At 35.1% G+C, this 20,279-nt stretch overlaps 2 protein-coding genes across 3 annotated transcripts in view; both read right to left on the bottom strand.

The window, feature by feature from the left end:
• Positions 1 to 522: 522 nt before the first annotated feature.
• On the bottom strand, positions 523 to 7,855 carry LOC108761869 (cilia- and flagella-associated protein 70). The gene is made up of 22 exons (XM_018508627.1): positions 7,781 to 7,855; positions 7,521 to 7,716; positions 7,246 to 7,404; positions 6,917 to 7,164; positions 6,149 to 6,325; positions 5,973 to 6,073; positions 5,753 to 5,892; positions 5,528 to 5,661; positions 5,259 to 5,386; positions 5,043 to 5,166; positions 4,849 to 4,953; positions 4,629 to 4,772; positions 4,109 to 4,294; positions 3,680 to 3,813; positions 3,423 to 3,571; positions 2,667 to 2,830; positions 2,445 to 2,591; positions 1,971 to 2,101; positions 1,763 to 1,883; positions 1,506 to 1,655; positions 1,034 to 1,133; positions 523 to 705 (listed from the first exon to the last, which is right to left on the bottom strand). Exons 1-22 carry the CDS (start codon positions 7,853 to 7,855, stop codon positions 599 to 601), a joined length of 3,120 nt encoding a protein of 1,039 aa, XP_018364129.1. The 3' UTR covers positions 523 to 598.
• A 436-nt stretch (positions 7,856 to 8,291) lies between these two features.
• LOC108761930 (uncharacterized) overlaps positions 8,292 to 20,279 on the bottom strand; it is a 31,030-nt gene continuing 19,042 nt past the window's right edge. For both annotated transcript variants that reach the window (XM_018508715.1, XM_018508716.1), the window contains 10 exons: positions 15,159 to 15,277; positions 13,678 to 13,934; positions 12,156 to 12,602; positions 11,709 to 11,945; positions 11,539 to 11,640; positions 10,595 to 10,764; positions 10,249 to 10,444; positions 9,930 to 10,078; positions 9,693 to 9,851; positions 8,292 to 9,369 (listed from right to left, as the gene is read on the bottom strand). In XM_018508715.1, coding sequence (XP_018364217.1) covers positions 9,249 to 9,369; positions 9,693 to 9,851; positions 9,930 to 10,078; positions 10,249 to 10,444; positions 10,595 to 10,764; positions 11,539 to 11,640; positions 11,709 to 11,945; positions 12,156 to 12,602; positions 13,678 to 13,934; positions 15,159 to 15,277 — 1,957 coding nt within the window. In that variant the 3' untranslated portion in view covers positions 8,292 to 9,248. The remainder of the gene's footprint in view (positions 9,370 to 9,692; positions 9,852 to 9,929; positions 10,079 to 10,248; positions 10,445 to 10,594; positions 10,765 to 11,538; positions 11,641 to 11,708; positions 11,946 to 12,155; positions 12,603 to 13,677; positions 13,935 to 15,158; positions 15,278 to 20,279) is intronic.

Below are 20,279 nucleotides of genomic sequence, written 5' to 3'. Positions count from 1 at the left end.
CAGTCAATGAGTAGGCCGAACATTCCGAAACTCATGTAAATAAAGTGTTGTAAGCCTTTTAGGCTCTGACCGTACACAGCGTATGACTGACAAACAAGTATAAAGCCCATTACATATGTTGTATAACAAGTTTGTCCGCAATATTGATCGGTTAATTCTAATAGCGTTTTCGGCCCGATCGGGTTTGCACCAACCTGGGTTGGATAAATCTTTCCTATTGGTTGACGTCACCCGCTCTACCAATAGGAGAGCACAAAACGCCATTAATCCAACCCAGGTTGGTGCAAACCTGGCCGGGCCGAAAACGCTATATGGATAAGTATTCACAGTCCGTTCTTATTTTAAGAACGTCTTAAGTAATGTCTTAAGATGTGTGTTAATATGGCTATCTGATTGGTTCATGACAGCTATCTATCGCTTATATAATATAATTAATAAATAAAGGTTTTTTTAATCATAAAAAACAATTAGTCTTGTGATTTTAATCTTTCGATACATATTATTATTATTTTACGTACATTGAAGAAGAAATGCTTATTTCATTGTTACATATAAATGATAGACAGCAAGTAAAATCAGAAAAACTGCCACATCGACATTATCTGCTGGGTTGTTGTATCCAATATCCCCAAGTAGCGAAATATTCGTCATTCTCTTCCTGCGTTGGACCACGAAACACCCTTATTTTGATCCGCGGAACGTCATCTGCAAACAAATAGCAACTGCATAGTTTTTAATAACATTTAGGCCCGATTGCACAACATTACTTTGATTTTAAGCGAGGCTGAAAACTCTTTCTTCCTCTGTCTCTTTTTGGCTTTAAAACGAGACAGATAGAGCTTTAAGTCTCGCTTAAAGTCAAAGTAATGTTGATGCAACCGAATCTTAGATACGAATACCGCGATATTAACTTATATTTTTCTTTTCTATAATTCGAACTACTTTGGCATGAAGGTTGCGTAAAAAAAGTATAAATTTAAACGTTTCCGTAGTCGCAAATAATTATCGATAATGATGTCGTCTGCAGCATTACCTTTTTTTAAAACTGAATGACGCATTGCACTGCTTGACTCATTGCAGCTAATCGTCGTAAATATCGCTACATCAAGCAGACAAAGTATAACAAGAGTGCACTACAAGAAAATATTGATTTTTTTGTTATTTAATCGAATATTTCCGTCGTGTAATATTGCGCAACAAAGTCTAGCTGATTAGAGTGCAAATCTATAAATATTTCACTAGATTACAGTCTGACTCACCGTCAATCTCATCGCAATTGTGGAGCTAACTATAATAAATTTCTGAATCAAAGACGGGAATTTTATATGCTACAGCGTCTGTGGCATCTAGAGTTTCTAGAGCATGACCGATCCCGATTTTCCATCCCGCGGTTTGAGGGACCGTTTCTCTAGAGAGAAAGCCGTATTGTCCTGTAAAGATGAAGGTAACACGTCACAAAGATGCAAGAACACAATGTTATTCTTGTTTTTTTACAGGCTTTTCACCTGGGCGATTTGTTCGTAACATTGAGCGAATTCGTCGTCACGTTGTAAAGACATGTTTAACAGACATAGATATTTCCAAACAGTCATGTTACGATTATCGATTTGGTTCGCCTCCGATAAAGCCATCTCGGCTTCCGTGAATCGTTGCAGCTGAGACAATTTTCATATGTAAAAACGATTTTGCGTATGAAAGAATAATTTTGGCATAGAAGTTTTTGTTACAAATTTTTCTTTCTTTTGAACTTGATTTAATTCACCTCAAAAAAGGCGATTCCTGCTCCAAGCCACGTTTCCGCCGTGGGTAAAATTTTGCATGCGGTGAGAAATATTTTTAACCCACGCTCGTAATCACCGGCGTTTTCGTAATACAGTCCCATTCTAGTATCGTAATGTTATTATAAATAAATCAATTCTATTTTTTTTCTTCTCAATCGTCTTGTCCAATATCGAGACAAATGATTTTACCTGGTTTGCACGAGATGCAAATCGTCCGGCTTATTGAACATTGAATTGGCGAACTCGTAGCATTGAATGGCATCTGCGAAATTACCCTTTTGAAAATGACAGTGTCCCATTAAACTACCTATAGAGTAATCCTGAACAAAAAAAAACATATTTGAGATTTAAATATAATATAGGCAAATTAATTTTATACGATATTTATATGATAATTAAATTAATTAGAGACATAATGAATTATATTAATGAATTATTTAGTAATCAATTATTATTAATCATTATAGAATTAATTTTATTTAATTGTATAATTAATTATATTTAATAATATTAGATAATTAATCTATTTATTTAAAGTTGTGTATATTTATCTTTTATCTAAGTATTTAATTTACATTTTGCAGTTCGTAATTGAGAAACTATAATTATGGTCGATGTATTTAAAGTATTTAATAATGATGCAAATGACAAATGCAAACGAACCAGTCCATAAATACTTTTGGCTTCTTTCAAGTGCGATAAAGCTTCTTCGTATTGCTGCGATAAGTAACATCGCACGGCTAAATAATATAGAACATGGGTGGGTCTGCCTGCTCGAGACATTTCTTTCTCCAACGCTAAGTCAGCAAACTACACAAACACAAATCGTAACAGCATAATTCGCACGTTCTTACGTAAGATGTATTTTAAATGCAGACATATTACGTCGCAGAAGTGCAGTTTTAATAGGAGTGTGACTGTTATCATAAACACATTGTCCCGTGGACAGTGAATCATTGTCCAAGCGAGAGGATCTTTGCTTGTGATCTCTGTCTCTTTATTGCCATTTCTCACGCATCCTTCCGCTATTCGTAACGCAAAGTCTATCCCTATTTAAAAAAATATATATTTCTCATACATTCTAATCTTATCTTTGCTTAACACGAAGATATCGACGTCTGAGCCGTAGAAGGTGCTATATCTAAGAATACACAAAAAAGTCTATACTTATAAAAAATTTATGAAGAACTGTTTCGCATGAGGTGTGAAAACCGGAACGCATGCAAAGTATGGTTTATATCGAGAAAGCATGAAGCATGGTTTATGTCATATGAAGAAGGGAAATTACAGAAATTCAATTAAGTAAAATTAAATAATACGTAAATAAATGAGTGCGAGAAACAGGATTGAAAATCAAGAAGATTTCCGTCCTCAATTATACTACTACAAAATTTACGAGAAAAAAATATTGCTATATAGATCCTTCTTCAATTTCATGTAACATAAACCGTTCTCACTTTTCTCAATATAAACCCTACTTCGTATGCGTTCCAACATAGACCGACATAGCCTTCACGCCTCGCGCAAAATAGACCGCTCTTCATTATTTTTTTTTTTTTTTGTATGTAAACCTTTCTCCATGTTTTTCTCGATATAGCTCCTTCTATGGATCAGGCATTGAATATGATGGGTTTATTATACCTGGGTTGTAATTTATGCGCGTGTAAAAAAGATGTAAGATAATCCACCCTTCAACAAATCGAGGATAAAAATCAGTAACAGCTCTCAGAAAGATTTCTGCTTCTCGATAACTATGATCTTTCGCGAGGATCAATCCGAATGTCAATAAACTGCGAAGAGAAACATTTATTATTTATATGAGATTATTTAAGAATCTATTGCGTTTTCCTTTCTTTTCGTGTTCAACTAAAAAAGTACACTTGCGTATTTTTACGTACGCGAATTTATCTCGTCTATTCAAAAGAATCGCTTCACGACAACACTCCTTTGCGCGCTCCGCATCGCTAATTTTCAAGAGAAAAATCGCATATTTGGTCCACGCTTCGGCATCATTTCTATCTGCCGCAATTGCCTGTGAAAAAATTATGCGTAATAACACATTTAATATGACATTTTCTTAACCCTCCGCGAACCAGATGGAAAATCAACATGGATCATATGTGAGTATATCTCATACCCTATGCTATATTTCATCATAAATACAGATACTATAATTTAGTGTGATTGGTAACAACGCACTCTCCAGTTGCACGAAATCGGCAACATGCGCGCGGTACTTTTTAAAAAGTTATAGAAATTCATCTTGTTGGGGTATGTCACACCCCAACGGTTCACGGAGGTTTAATATAAATGATTGAGTTATGAACGGCCTGATAATGTCGTCTTGCATCATCTACATGACCTAATTCGTAAGCCTCTTCAGCATAGAAAAATGATTTTGTAGGTATTACAGTGCTCGGCAAATCGTTGTCCTTAAGACGGCTTTCAACGATCTTGTTGATGGCCAGATGCATTTGCTCGACGAGATACGTGTATACGGATGCTACAAAATTCTGTACATAAATCGTAGCTTACTAGAGCTTTTACTTATTTTCACTTGTGTCTAAATAAATTCCTGAATATATATCTGTATTTGAAAGTTGAGTACGTTTCATATAATATATAATAATAATATATATAAATATAATAGAGAATAATCGGTTAAAGTTAGGTATTATGAATACAATATATATTCTTAATTTAAATTTAATTATCTCAGATGTGATTGTGCGCCGAAACGTTCGGACATTAACCACAATCGATCTGAGACGCTAATAATATAAATATGACGATAAGACGTCGAAACATAATAATAATAATTTTTAAGTAATAAATATATTTTTAGACCTGGCTGTCAATGGAGTGTACAGTATTCACGTTTGTCTTAAATTTTTGATCCAGCAATGTGATCACTTTCAGCTTCAAAGTGCTGCGTACATTTAAGTACGTGCCAGTTTTGTACAGATATTGCGTGAAACAAGTTAGCTCATCCTAAAAATTATTGTAACAAGCACACGAACGCGCAACGCAATAATTCCTCGTATCTCACTGTTAAAATTAATCTCACCTCTTCAGGAGTGAAACAGCACTTCGTTTCGTCCACCTTTTCAGAATCACTTTCTTGATCTTTTAATACGGATGACTTTTCTCGTTTTTTTTCATCACAAAAATCCTAGTACAAAACATGTTTCTAGTATAACCAATATATATCAATTTATGATATTAAATTATGTTTTACGTAAGAATTTTATTTGTTGATACCCTGTAACTTTCCGTTATAATCTCCACTATTTTCCGAATACAAGTTGCATATTGCTGCTCTGCTAAATCGAGAGAATAAACGTAATGCGACTTAGTCACTTTCGGCTTTATCATCTCCTCGATTCTGATGAAATTAATTATTCGGGATAAATTTTCGTATAATTTTTTAACAACTAAATACTATGGTACTTTTCATTGTAATGATTATGAACTTACACATCTGAAAATTCATTTTCAAGTCTACAAGGGACGAGTGGATAAAAAAGCTCGACCTCGATTATGACAAACACAGGCTCGCCAGTCTCCGAAATTAACGGACTACTTTCCGTTATTTGGATACCCGTCTAAATCGAATATTCGAAATCCAATTTGAAAAAACACTCTTAATTAATGCTGATTTTTTATATGTGTTACATATACAGAATGTTTCAAGTACTAAACGAATTTGCGTGAAATTCTAAATATTGTATGTATGTTATGTCAACCTTTTTTGATTCTTGTTCTTTTAAATTTTTACCCCGAGGTTCTGTATAGAAAATATCTTTTTCCAAACCAGTCTTCACGGCTATACTCGATGCATCATGCGTGTACAATTGAGCAATTACACGAGTACTTTTTACTACAGAAAATGTTTAAAGGAGAAAAGTATTAAGCTTTTCAATAACAATATGTTTATTTATTATATATTAAAATAATTTGTTCACACTTACTTCCTGGGAAAACAAGCTCTGATAAATCGACGTAACACTGAAAAAGTTGACATTCACTCAATTCTTCTTCGTTTTGTATAATGTTGCTCTTTTCCACGATCTTTTTGCTCACCATAAATTGGAATGGCCAATATTTATATCTTCGAACATAATTATGATATTTAACATGAATTCTTCGATCTTTTATACTTATACGAAAAAAATTTTAATGGACATGTACTTGACAAGATGCTTCTTCATCATTTCGCTTCCCACATCCCTTAATATGCTGCGATTCGTAAAGTTCCACTCGATTCTAGGCTCGTCCTGACATACTTTCTTCTGCAAATTACGCATTATTCTGCGCTTCATCGTGCAGTTAATTTGTTAGATCAAATTACAAAATGTCGCTCCTACCTGTAAGTCGAGTTCTACGTCGAGCATGTTTTTTATATGTGCGTAATCGTAATCGAGTTTCCACTTTGACAATCTGGCGCGACTCTGTAACTTTGATAAGCTTCGCCATCGTTTGGTTCTCTCCAGATCGCGGTATTTTTTCCATTCACCGTTTTCAAATATTACGTTTTCCGGAAGCTGCGATAAACAGTATTCAACCATATCATCAAAGTAGGTTTTATCTAGTTTATAGAACATTTAAATAGGTGCAAACTATCCTTAAGAATGTCAAAGTAGTATCAAAATTTCGACTCGGGATAGTTGTATTTTTGTTTTATCGAATTAATACAAAGAATTCATCTAACATGCTGTCAATCCGAATGTCTAATAGTTATAAATTTTAATGACTTATATATAATCAATTTATATAGAAATGCAATCCTCTAGATTACATGTATTTGTTTGTGACATTCATAGTCACGTTCTTAGAACTTTAATACTCGCATTTATCTTTATAGACGTGATATGCGAGTCGATTCTAAGAACTTTTTTTTTGTCTACGTTTTATTGACTCCGCATCCAATTCGTTATTTTTATAAAACTATTTTTTCTTTCATTTATACATCTTTATATATGTTATGACGAGAAATGGAAAGAATATAATATCTATATTATCATCAAAATATTATGATCAGTTTATTACTTTTAAATAAAATTAATTAATCTAAAAATCATAACTAAAATTTTTATTGTCTTTAGAATAAATAATTATTGAAAACAATAAGATACCTCATTGTCAATATATATTATCGTGCCCGCTTTATAATCCGCATCTTCGGTAAAAAAAATTGGTGGATTGTAGATGCTTTCTACCGTAACACTCAGGAAATTAATTTTTGTTTGCGAAGAAAATATCTCCTCGCCATTGTATATTACTGTCGCGTTTAACAAAGGAAGATTTTGCCACGAGATCGCATTGCCATCAAACGAAAGATATGGCGTTTGCACTATTAATCTTTCAACGAGCAATTTTTCACCTAGTGGTCAAGGTTGTTAGAATTATTTTGAGTGCAGTATCTCGACTTTGCTTTCTCCATGTCAACGTGATAAATCATTACCTAGCAATATCGGCATTAGATCAAGAGTGCAAAAACCAATTACGCTTGATGAAGTCGATATTTGCTGTGGAACGATTGCTGTTATTTTCTGCTTGGATTCCGTAACTGATCTGTCGGAATTAGGTACGTGTTGATCTTGGACATCACTCGTTACCTTTACTGATAAAGCAATGATTTACCCCAATCGGAATAATTATTAACTTACTGATATGATTATGAATTATTTATTGATATGCATGTAAATACGTCGTGATGTGGAAGAGCAAATTCTTTACTTAAAATCGGCGTGGATACGATTGAATTCATGTTATTGCGGTCATTAACTATAAATAAAAATTCGATCCCGAAGTTGACGTCGTAAACTTGCGGCGGTTCCTTGAAACCCGGATCGATAATGAGAGGAGTACTTTCTCCGAGCACTACGTCATTATGTATCACGGTAAACGATATGCCAGTTTCTTCTTTCACAGTCTATCTTATAAACAAATTTTCTCATGATTATGTCGTAATTGAATTGTACGAAAAAAAAACGTACAATGTTTTCAATGGAATCTATAACTATTTTTATGCTCCTTTTAATTGGCTCATCTTGAATCAAAGATTCTTCCATTTTTATATATAGGGGTATTCGTATATAATATTGAAAATATATTTTTCTGCTGATTTGTCAACTTTTTTTAAACGATGAAAGAGCTTAACATTGGCTTAACTTTTGATATTGCGAGTTTAATAAAATAACCTTCAGTACTTTAATAATAATGACGATAATCGCGATTTTATTTTCAATTGTTTACTGATGCTGACTTCGAGTCGAGGAATCATTTTTTCTTGAATAATGTTGTAGGTAAAATACATTTTCTAAATCGCGATATTATGGGAATTAAAATTTTGTTGCGAATAAAATGGTCAATCTAGTATAACAATAGTAATTTTATTTATTAATAGTATGTGTATGTGCCTTCAATAATAAGCAAATATTTTTGTATAACGATATATATATATATGCATATAAATTATTATTTATATAAATATGAGTTAATCTCTGATATATGATGCTAAAGGTCAGTTTAGACATCAGAGTCGAATAATCGGACGAACTCTTTCTATATAATTTTTCTCATAAACATATTCTAAACTTTCAGCACCTGATGTTCGTGTTCTATAAAATTTATAGACGCTCTCCGATATTTTTTTTCTCTTATATTTCCGAGAGTCCAAAATATATTAGAGAGTAACAATCGAATTTACAACAAAAAAATATATGGAATTAACGAATCTAAACTTTCGGCTCACGAAAGCATTAGCGATTCTGAAATAGATTCATTGCAGTCAGCAATGAACTCCTTTCCTCAGGAAAATTTCCGTATATATATTTTTTCTCTTCCTGCAACTCGTTAATGTAGAGTTGGTGAAGACAATAGCGAGACAATGTCGTTAACTCTTTTCGAAACACGTGACAATTTTTGTCACGTCGACGACACTTCACGAACATTACAATGTAATTGAGCTACAATTGCGTAATTTATGATCACCGACGTGAAGGCACTACAATTCTCCAATGTATTTGCGCCAAAGCGCATCCTTTATACAATCATATAAAAAAGTATTATACATGCGTATATGTATTAAAGTTACAGGTATCAAAACTTCGTCGCGCGATAAATTCGTCGATGAAAAAACAAGATCGAAGTCGTGACGCGACGATGGGGGACACTCCTCGGGGTTTTTCTTGTACCTTCTTTAACTCCTGATCTCCGAAGTCACATCTCTCGCTCCATTTAATTTCGAGGAGGTAAATATACAGCGCGGAGGAGAGAAAAGTTATTTATATGGCTACTTGTCGACATCTTTTTCGGCGTATACGTTGTAGAAAATTCATGTTTATGCCGTAAATTGGCTTCTAACGGATCGTAAAAACATCCTGCGTGATAAACAGTCTTTTGAGATAGTCCGAGCAACGGTAAGACGGCTAAATTACATCGAATGCAGATTTAAACGTTCAATTATAGGGTCTTCATAGTTTTGTCGATGTGTCTCAACGTCGTTTCGGGCACCGCGTCCGTCAACGCTTTACGAAAGCCTTCGCAGCGAGTCAGTCGCCGAAACATCCTTTTTGCATGATTCCTGGAAATTCAAGTCATTACAATCATGATTATGATGCTACACTGAAAAAAAATTTACTTAATTTTAATAAATCATTTGTTTGAATAGTAACTAAATATTTATTTAAAATAGTATAAATAAATATATGTATATAAGAACTATTAATTTGATATAACTATCATTTTCTTATTGCGAGTAAATATTTATTTACCGTAAGGTAAATATTTAGTTAAGTACTATTCAAATAAATATTTATTAAAATTTGATACATTTTTTCTTATTAGTATATCGACTTCGGATATGAAAATGTATATTACCATGAGTCTAATTGTAAATTCACTCACCTTGCGTCTAAATTTCCATCCATCAACAATTTTGCGCCCGTGTTTAGCAACTTGTCCCTCACGTCACGTGGTAAGATCATAATATGATCAGGTCCAATGCGATCAGTGATGTCCGACAACAGTCGTGCGGTCGCCGCGCGAACAATAGCGTTTTGATGACTGGAAAATAGGAATCACAACCTAGAGATCAGCTTTCCGTCGCATGGAAAAACAATCGCAAGAAAACTGCGGACTTACCTGGCTCCTCGAAGTACGATAATACCAATGGTTTTATGAGGCGGAAGATATTGCACCATCAGATCTAGCGCTGAGTTACTGTCTGAACGAAGAAATCGATTCGTATCTGCTGTTCTGTGAAGCAACGGTCCAGCTATGTCGTCCAGATCCTAAGAGCAAAACATAAATAAGACGCAAAACATAAATTTGTTCTGTGAAGCAACGGTCCAGCTATGTCGTCCAGATCCTAAGAGCAAAACATAAATAAGACGTTCGATAAAATATAAAAAAGTGCTTGAATTTCTATGCCTTTATGCAAAACGACATGCTTGATATCTACCTGATCAATACCCCGTATCTGAGAGCTAAAAACGTCACCGGCAGCGAGACATGCGGCTCGTGCTACTTGCGATCGAAGATTCTTTATATGTCGCCCTAAAAGCCTTCCTATCGTTCCGACCGCACAGACGTCTAAGCCCTCCGGATGCTGCTTCGAGATCTGTGACAGGGCTTTCAGACCTTTCATCGTTACTTCCCTAAAACACAGGATATAAACGCTGAATGAAAAGTTCGTTAATTATTCCGGCAATGAATTATTCAGACAACGAATAACAATGATTTATCTGTCATACAATTGTGCTGATATTGATATAGATTGACATAGATTTTACAAGATTGATACGTACCAGTCTTTATTCTCAAGCTGTGAAAAGCACTGCTGTACCATCCGTTTGGATTTTTCTGAGGGCTTCTCCATAACTCTCTTGTTAGAAGGCATTCGACACCTACTAGAACCGCGCACCGGTACTTTTGAGGGCATTCTTCTACGCGATTCGACATCTTCCGCAGGTTCAGGCTGCAAGATAGTTTCAGAAACATTAATTGTGTGTGTGTGTGTGTGTGTATGTGTTCTATTAACGGAAAGATTTTGCTAAAGTATTAATTTAGGTAAACTCTGATGAAAATTTATCTCATAATTTTTATATAAACTGGAACATTTTTCAGAAATACTCAGAAATATTCGGAAAGTTTCTCTCAGAATTTTTTATCCAAGTGAATTCTGAAATATTCTGAAATTTCTCATCTCATAATTTTTAAAAAGTATTTAAAAATTTTTTTTTCATCTCATAATTTTTAAAAAGTATTTAAAAATTTTTTTAATTTTATAACATTTCATCAGAAATTATACTTACAAAAAATCTTAAAAATCTTACAATATTTCATAATTAATATGTATGAAAAATTCTGAGAAAAAATGTAGATTTTGGTGAGAAATGTTCCAATTCATATAAAAAATGTGAGAAAGTTATAAAATTATAGAGAAATTCTAAAAAATTATATAAAAAATTCTGAGAAAAATTTTCACCAGGGAATATACAGATCAAAAAATAATTTAGACTATAAAAATAATTACATATGTAAAAAATTCAAGCATAATGAGCAATGCTGCAAAAAGTTTCGACATTCTAACAATAGTTTGAGCATTTCACATAATTATTTTAATAGTCCAACAAAATTTATTTTCATATCTGTATCTATTTAAATTTTTAAATACTTTAACAAAACCGTTAAAATTCTATGTTAAAATTCTATTCCATAAAGAAATGTCTCTTTGCCATATACATCATACCTCAATCTTCAATATTCCTGGCTCCATATTCGTTTCGCTTGCACTGTCTTTACTTTGTCTGTCCTCCAAAGCATCGTTTACGCTAGATTCTTCTTCCGTGGACTAAAATCATAATTATATCTCAATCAGAATGTGCTCTTCAATAGTTCGATCGTATAAAAATATCTTACCTCCTGAGTATTAATCTTATTATGTGGATTATCATTTTCGACACTTCTTGCGTTCTCGTATTCGACGGTTTCGTGAGAATGGGGTCTCGATGCGATGATAATTGTCGGTGAATCACTGACCATGCTGATGTCTATGGGTGGATGACCAACGATGTCCAATGATCGAATGGAAGCATCCTCCTCAGGTACTATGGAAGCGATTATTCTCTCCTCGCTGAAATCCCTTGAATCCTCGATCTAACATTCGAAGTATCCAATGTTAAATAAAACGCTCTGACATTGAGTAAAAATATATATTAAAAGGAATTTGTATTAATTTGATTTAATACAATTTAAAATATACGATAATTGCGCATGAATTTTATTTGCATTTACTATTAATAACATATGAAAGAGAAATGTAATTCTCATATATATTTATTTTTTGGCGATTTATTGTCTACTGACCAAATTGCGCGAACTGCAGCGAGAATTTTGCTTGAGCGGCGAGTTAGAAATTGGCGAGTGATGAGCACTGTGATTAGGCGTCAGGTACAGTGATTCTGATCTCTTGGGACTGATTGTAACCTTCGATTGTAGCGATTCGTTGAATATCTTCGTGTCTTCGTAGGGTAGAATTCGCTCGTTCAATAACGCGGACACGACCGACCTTCTTCGCGCGCTCGACCTGTCGTCCTCCGGCTGTTCGGGAACGCCAGAGCTGCTTTCTGTGCTTCTATTGCAATTTTCATCCACGGTTATTAGCTCGTTGTGATTCGAATGCCTAGAAATCGATCCGATTCGACTCGCCGGTTTTATGTCATCCTCGCTGCTCCATTCCTTCGACACTTCGTCCACGGTCGATGCGTCTGCCGTCGTGATTGGGTATTCCATTTTGTTCGTATCCAACGGCGTCTAAAATTTTTCGAAAAAGTTATTCGTGGGATCATACAATGGCTACGTTCCACTTAATGCTTGCAACGCTCGCAAGCATTATTTGTTTAATATTTAATAAATAACAAGGATAAAATAATTCTACGAGCGTTAAGTGCAACGCAGCCAATGTCTAATTATCTCAACTTACATTTGTAGAAAGAACAGAAATATCTGATAAAAATAATAGTATCTGAGCTTGCATTCAATGACATCTCTCTGTATTAAATACATTTCAATGACGATGGCATTTTTCTTCAGACATAATGTTATTGTATAAACTTCACTTTACACGATCTATAATTCACGATAGAATTCGAAACAGACTTCTATTTATAATTTTATGTGTCAAATGATAAATACAATTATAGATGAGAAAATTTTCTTTTATTACAAGAAATACGACATCAAATACGTAGGTTAAATTGTAATTTATGTCACTTATATATAGACAAGGTTTGCTTGCCTATCCGATTGGACACGACTCTATTCACAGCTCTTATAGATTTTCAATTTTCATTACACCAGATGCAATTGACCAATCACGAGTCATTCCCTGTACATTGTACATATTTGTTGCGTCTTTATATTTATAAAAATAGACTATAGAGGAGAGCATTATAATTATAAATTTATAATTCTAATTATTCATATTTTTTCTGTATTACACAACGAATAAAATTATAAATAGAATTCTGTCTCGAATTCTATCGCGAATTATACATTGTCTTTAAGTGGGTTTGAATGTCTGTTAAATAGATACGTAGCTGAATAATTTCAGCAAATTTTAAGCAGACTCTATTTGAACTCTAATCTTTAATTACCATAATATTTAATGTTGAAAAACAAAATGATGCGTCAAATGACAGACTCCGGTTAAATTTTCGCTGAGGAAGTAACGACTCCATATATGCGAAAAAGTCTATTACTGAATTACTCTTCGTCGGTGGTGGGCCACCCTGTATATGTAAAGATTGCGATTTGCAAGTTCGATTTTTCAGCAGTTCGACGCGCTGTGGGAGGAAAAAGAATGCTAGTAAAAGCGATGATTTCTTACGAAAAAGGAATCGACATCGTCGCGAGTGGCGCTCTGGCAATTCGTCGTCTGTTGCGTGATAACGTCGAACGCCGGATCGCCAGCGTTCTGACTCCGCGGAGTCGACGATCCGCTATTGTCATTGCCATTGTAATCTCGCAGTGTCGCGTCCTGATCTTCCCCTCGTCCCGGTCGATCATTCCTGGAAACGTCCGACGACGAACTGCTCGCGCTTTTCGGACGTTCGCGCGCGCCGATTGAGAAGGAACGCAGAAACTCTGGGAATTTTCAGAACGTTTTTAGAGATGTTATAATACGTGCTCACTGAAGACATCAATGAATGTTTAAGAAATCACATTAGTAGATTCATAAATTTGTTAAAGGGAAGGCCATTGATGCCGCCACAAGCAAAATTTTGTTAAGATCAAATACGAAAATATTTTGAATATTAAATTATTATTTAAATTATTACACTAGAGAAAAGTATTATTTAAATATATAATTCATAAAACGTTTCATTCGAAATTATATTAAAAAAAGGAATAATATAATGGAATCAATATTTTTTTTATCTAGGAGTTTCTTAAATAAAAAAAATATTTTTGAAATATCAAAATTGTAATGAACGTTTTAGAAATATTAAAAATATATAGAACATTTTACTATAAATATTGGCCCCTCCGTGGATCCGCTAGTGTACATTGAAAAAAAAGATTGGCTGCTGCAGCAAATTAGATAATAAAATATGGCATAGCATTTTTAATTGGTTGCAGCAGCCAATTTTTGATTGTGTTAACTTATCGAAATCCTATACTGATATTGCAGATAAGCTAACGCAACCAAAAATTAACTGCTACAACCAATTAAAAATGCTATGCCATATTTTACCATCTAATTTGCTGCAGCAGCTAATTTTTTTTTTCAGTGTAAGAAATTAGTCTTAACGTGGAATTTTCCGTCTACATGTTTGTAAATATCGCGAGCCTTGATAGACACTAATTTAAACGTGTTGCAATTTGGAAGATGAGACGGGCTATCGATCGGACTTTCCGCTGCAGCGCGACGTTCGATCGTACCTTAGACTTGACCAGCGGAATATTGATTACCTCGACCGGCGCGTCAGCTAGGCCTAAACTCTATATGCATGCACAACGACGAGGTGAAGAACCTCTCGTTCCATTTTGCTGTGTTTCCAATGCTGCGCGCTTCGGGCCGAAAGTCTACATTGTATTTAATTTATTGTGTATCTTTGCTGAGAACGCAAGTCCTTTTAGTACAGCACGACATTCCGATCGATGTACGAGATGTGCGATCCGATGTATCATATTTATTAATCAGGTATCGTGAAAGACAACCACGAGGAATGTTAATCTTTCGATAATATTTTAAATTTAATCGAAAGAAAAAGTGTAGATCACACAGTTCAATTAAATATCAAAATAAAAATTAAGTTGAAAATATCTTCCTGGCGAACGTTTTTTGGGAAAGAGAGAACTACATACCTTGGTACCGCGATTCCTCCTTGTTTGAATTTTGTACGTGGTAGCTTTTCGCGTCGGGCGAGAAGTGACGCCTGTTTCGTACATTGTATTCCTCCTCATTCACCATCGTCGCCTTATTACTGTAAGAGATGCAAAAATAGAAATCGACTTAGAAGTAATTTCATATGCAACCATTACGCGACATATTAATGTTTCAGTAATGGCGGGGTTAGCGCGCAAAATGGTATTTTCACGCGAACTTTAGTTGCATAGCTGCATGTTTATAAGCTGAAACACAACGAATCTATATTCCAGAATAGCAAATCGTGGTAAATAAAACACGAGTGTCATGTAAAACTAACGTGTCTTTTATGCTTGAGCACGTTATATTAACACAATAATGTTTAAATTGGCCTATTATTTAATCAAGCCTAAAAGCTTGATGAGCTTTTCTCAAAATTAGGTGATCATCTTTTTTGTAGTAACGTTAGGCTTTTAATATGAAGCTTTGTTTTACACTTTACATTGAGAAAAAACGTATTTTTGAACAGTACTTGAAAAGTACTGACTGAATATTGACTAAATATATTTAATTTTTGGTACAAGAATCATTCATTTGATATAACTATCACTCTTTCATTCAGTAAATATTTATTTATCGTAAATATTAAGTTAATACTATTTAAACAAATTGATTAAACTTTAGTATATTTTTAATACATTTTTTAGTACAAATATTTATTAAAATTTAATACATTTTTTCTCAATGCAGCAACTCATGCCGTTTCTCTTTCTCTTCGATCGATATCATATCTATTTTCTTCTCATGAAGAATAAAACATTATCTCCATCGGCAATGCTTTCGAGGTTTTCAATATTAATAAACTATTATACATCTATTATAAATCGCGCTACATCTTTCATCCTCCTCAAATTCGATCCGCGACGGTCAACATACATCGTGTCGCTGTTTCGATTCAATCTCAAAGCGATGACCGGCGTCGTCGTCGTGGTGATGATGGTCGAGATGGACTCGTTGCCATCCCCGTCGCCGTCGTTGTCGCGGCCAACACCGACTGACTTCCTGCATCGGAAGACACACGGGCAACAAAACAGAACGGCGTTCGCGATTTTGTATTCGCCGAACCTGCTTGCCGTTCGTACCTCGCCGACGAGGGCACCGTTCTCCTCCTTCATCTCGATCGGCCAGAACTTGAAGATCATCCCGCACAAAACTTGAAGTTCATCCCGCGGTGCCTCGTCGACGGTCTCGTACGAAAGTTCTCGGTCGTGGCCGCGAAACGCGTTTCGTTTCACCCGATGGATTGACCCTCGGGGTCAGCGAGTGCGATGTCATGGTTTGAACGACTTGTTGCAATTCTGTCTCATAATCGTTCTTGCGATCGTATCCGTTTGCGAATTACAAAAAAATATCCGCCCTTATAAATAAATTTAAAAAATCACCGTTTTGTTACAAAAAAAACGGTTTTGCTGAAATATCTGAAAATTTAGCTAGATATATACAATAAAATTATTTTCAAATATCTAGCTAAATTTTTAAATTAGGTATCTCAAAAAAGTGATCTTGCAGTTATAGCGAAAATTACCTAATGTATTGTAAATACGAAATATTAGCTAAAATAGACAAATTTCTAGCAAGTACTTAGATATGTATTGCATCTAATCATACAGATGATAGAGATAGAATTTAGATTTGTGCTATAAATTCTATGCGTATGATACATAATTTTCTATCAGATACAAAAAACGGTAATAATCCTAACTGGAGCAGCAAAATATTTTTTTTGCGTGTACTTCGGTAAAATTGTTTTCTTTCCGAGCATTAAAATTTTATTGTTGAACTGACCTTTCTACTAAATTTTACGATATCTATTAGCGTTTCTAATCTTATCTTTCAATATATGAATCTTTTTTGTTTTTTATTTAATTTTTTTAATACCTTATATTATTCGGGAAGTAATTAATAGTGTATAGCATAACAATGTGATACGAGTGGAAAAGGTTAAATGTTGCCAAGTTTCGACCTTTCGCAATCGTTAGAACGATAAGAGGAAATAAGTATGCGAGCTCCGAAGAATCAATCGATACTAATGACAATTTCAAACATCGGCGAACGCTCTACCATCAAAACGCTCTGCGTGCCACGATATGTGCGATGCGATGCGTTGGAATATTCGAATCGCGAAACGCGCGCAGAAACGTGAAAGATCGAGCTGCAGATTAAGTTATCGATCAAGTGTTCAAGAAACTTGTATTCCAAAAACATTCGTTCGTATATCTTGTCTACGAATCCATTCTTTTTCATTCCATTTCACTCACTCCTGCATTGGACGTTTCCATTCGCCAGTATTATTATTCTCTAAATTCTTTGAAATAAAATCTTAAAAATCTCTAAAAAGTAAAAATTGAGCCAGTCGTAAAAGAAATGTCTTAATTTTTTTAAGAGCGGGGTTTCACTCTTAGAGTGAGATTCACTCTAAAAGTTTTAGGTCGGTATTTTCATAATCGATTCTTATATTTAAGATTGTCTTAATAGTTTTAAGATTCATGAACCGATCAGAGAGTTGCATTAGCACCTTAAAACATTACTTACGACGGTCTTGAAATAAGAATAAATTTAGAGAGTAACTTTCTTGTCTTATATATTATTTCATTTTTTAACATACTATTCGCGCAATCTTATGACACACCGCAACTCGAGAGTCGCGTTAAGTCGCATATTCCCGCGAATCGGTCGAATTCGCAATTATCCTACGACTTGTCGTGTACAGTACGAATCGGTCGAACTAACAGCGATTCGATCGAGATTACGATGCTCATCGTTCTGCCATCCGCAAAGTAGCAACTTTTCAAGGGCGAGCCTTGCGTAACGCGAGCAGCTGTGAGAAATCCACGTGTCTCCACGTTCTCTACGCACGCTCTCGGAGCACTCGCTGTCATTCGATTTAAATGACAGAGGTCGATGACACTCGCGCGTAATGTCAACCGGGTTCAATTAATTTGTCGCTCAATTATTTTCTCGCGGTGGACCTCTTATAAAGAGCGAGAGGAAATAGTGAGCGCGGACGAGGACCATGTTCGACGACAAGAAGGCATACTTTATAATTGCGAAGGATACGCGCTTGTAACAATCGACGACGTACGCACGACTGTGGCACATAGCAGAGACGGCAAGCGTCCCGACGCTGACCGCTGCCACCGCCACCCCCACGTCGCAGAGACGTCCCCGCCCCATGTCCGTTCGCCTCCCCGACCTCCGCACTTTACTTCTTTTTAACCGCAGAGAAAAGAGCGAGAATAATATGAGAAGTTTGAGAAACCGAGGTGCGATTCCAATCTTTAAAAACATGCAAAAAAATGTAGTAAAACAGAAGGAGGAATAAAAGATGCACGAATGAAAACAAGTGATAATTACTCTGTAAAATTTTTTAGGATAAATTGTTATTTCGAAGAGTGAAATTTCACTCTTAAAAATTGAAAATTGAGCCACTCTTTTTTAAGATTGGCTCAATTTTCACTCTTTAGAGTGAGATTCCACCCCAAAGAATTTAAAAAGAAAGTACAAAGGAAGTGAGGAATTTAAAACATAAATTTAGCAATCATAATAAAAATGTAAAATTAAAAACTCAATTTGGACAGATGAAAAATATATAATAAGTTCTCTTTTGAATTTTCTTGTCTCGAGGACATTTTCTACGAAGACTTAGATATCACCTTTTCGAGGCCCCCTTATGAGACCGTAAACCAGGCTGACCATAACTCACCCTTCTCCCCTCACGTGGTCACGAAAGAAGGGTTGGCAGAGTCATGCGATCCGAGTAAAACGCGGTTAAAGGAGGTTGAAAGATGCCAAGCGCATTTATCGCTTTTCCTCCACGGGTCTTGGAGTCTACTCCAAGTTTCTTATAGCCTCGAGAAGATCACGATATTAAAATTGTACTTAAAATTCGACTTCATCAATGTAAAAAAAACGAGGCTGTTATCATTCATAATTAATTTTGGCTAGCAATTTATTCGAATTACCGACACGCTAAAGTGAAATTCCCGAACGTCTCATCGGTTCAGTCATACAATTTCTCTTGTGAAAAATCGATGTGACGTTTCGAAGAAATCAACGCAGTGAGTCAGAGGCTACACACTCGGAGAATTTTTTTGCTTTCAGAGAGAAATTCGTTTACTTTTCGCGAATCAAATTCAGATGATGATGAGAATTCAATACTGGGAAAGCCAATTTTTTTGCGATTCATACATAAAGTATCTTTTTTTTTATGTTCGTCGTTATAACGTTATAAGCGTCCGGGATAAGCGATATTGAATAGCGATTAGTGGCTGCGTGCCGGCTTAGACGTAAAATATTCAATGAGGAGGAATGGACGATAGTACGGCAAGGCGTTTCGACAATCTACAATAGTCCCGCATGTTACACACCATGCACACAGCACCCGCGTCATTATACCCGTTGCATTTCCAGGCACTGCGAATTTTCAGTTGTATAATTTTTTTCACGGAAGACGAAACGATTGAAGCATTTTTCTATCGTGTGGCACGTGTGCTTTTCTTCGTCTTTTCATGCTTTTTTCTTTTCCTTAATTTTATCGACCGACTAATTCGAGCGGTCAGAACTAGTCCACTTGCGATATAGTGGCATGTTTTGCGAGCCACTTGTTATGAGGGCGGGTTAAATGTTAAGTCGCAATTCTTGCGATCTTGATGAGGCAACGAAACGGAAAAGTTGCACACTTATATGTATATATAAATTTAGAGCCGATCAGAGTATATCGGCTGCAAAAATCGCTGGCATGCAAGACGATTTTTGTCGACCTAAAATCCGCCGCTTTATCGACGATTTAAACCTTGCTACACAAGTTAAGTTTTAAAAATAATGTGTGTCATGTAGGGAGATTGAGATTAAGCGAAATATGAGGTCGCGTACCTTGCCAGATCGATAATATTACGATTGCTCTATTACAGGTTATATTATTATTTCAAGCATGTGAAATATTATTAAAGGTGAGTCTCTGATAATTTTGTTCCTTTAGCGCAAATTCTTGCAAGTCTCATTTTAGGGTGCCACATTTTCACGTGCCTCTCAAACCAATGTTTTAACGACAAAAAGGATCA

This window comes from Trachymyrmex cornetzi, unplaced genomic scaffold, assembly GCF_001594075.2.
Source record: "Trachymyrmex cornetzi isolate Tcor2-1 unplaced genomic scaffold, Tcor1.1 scaffold270, whole genome shotgun sequence".
Classification (NCBI taxonomy): domain Eukaryota; kingdom Metazoa; phylum Arthropoda; class Insecta; order Hymenoptera; family Formicidae; genus Trachymyrmex; species Trachymyrmex cornetzi.
Note: the sequence above shows the minus strand (reverse complement) of the source record. Positions and strands in the feature narration are given on the sequence as shown.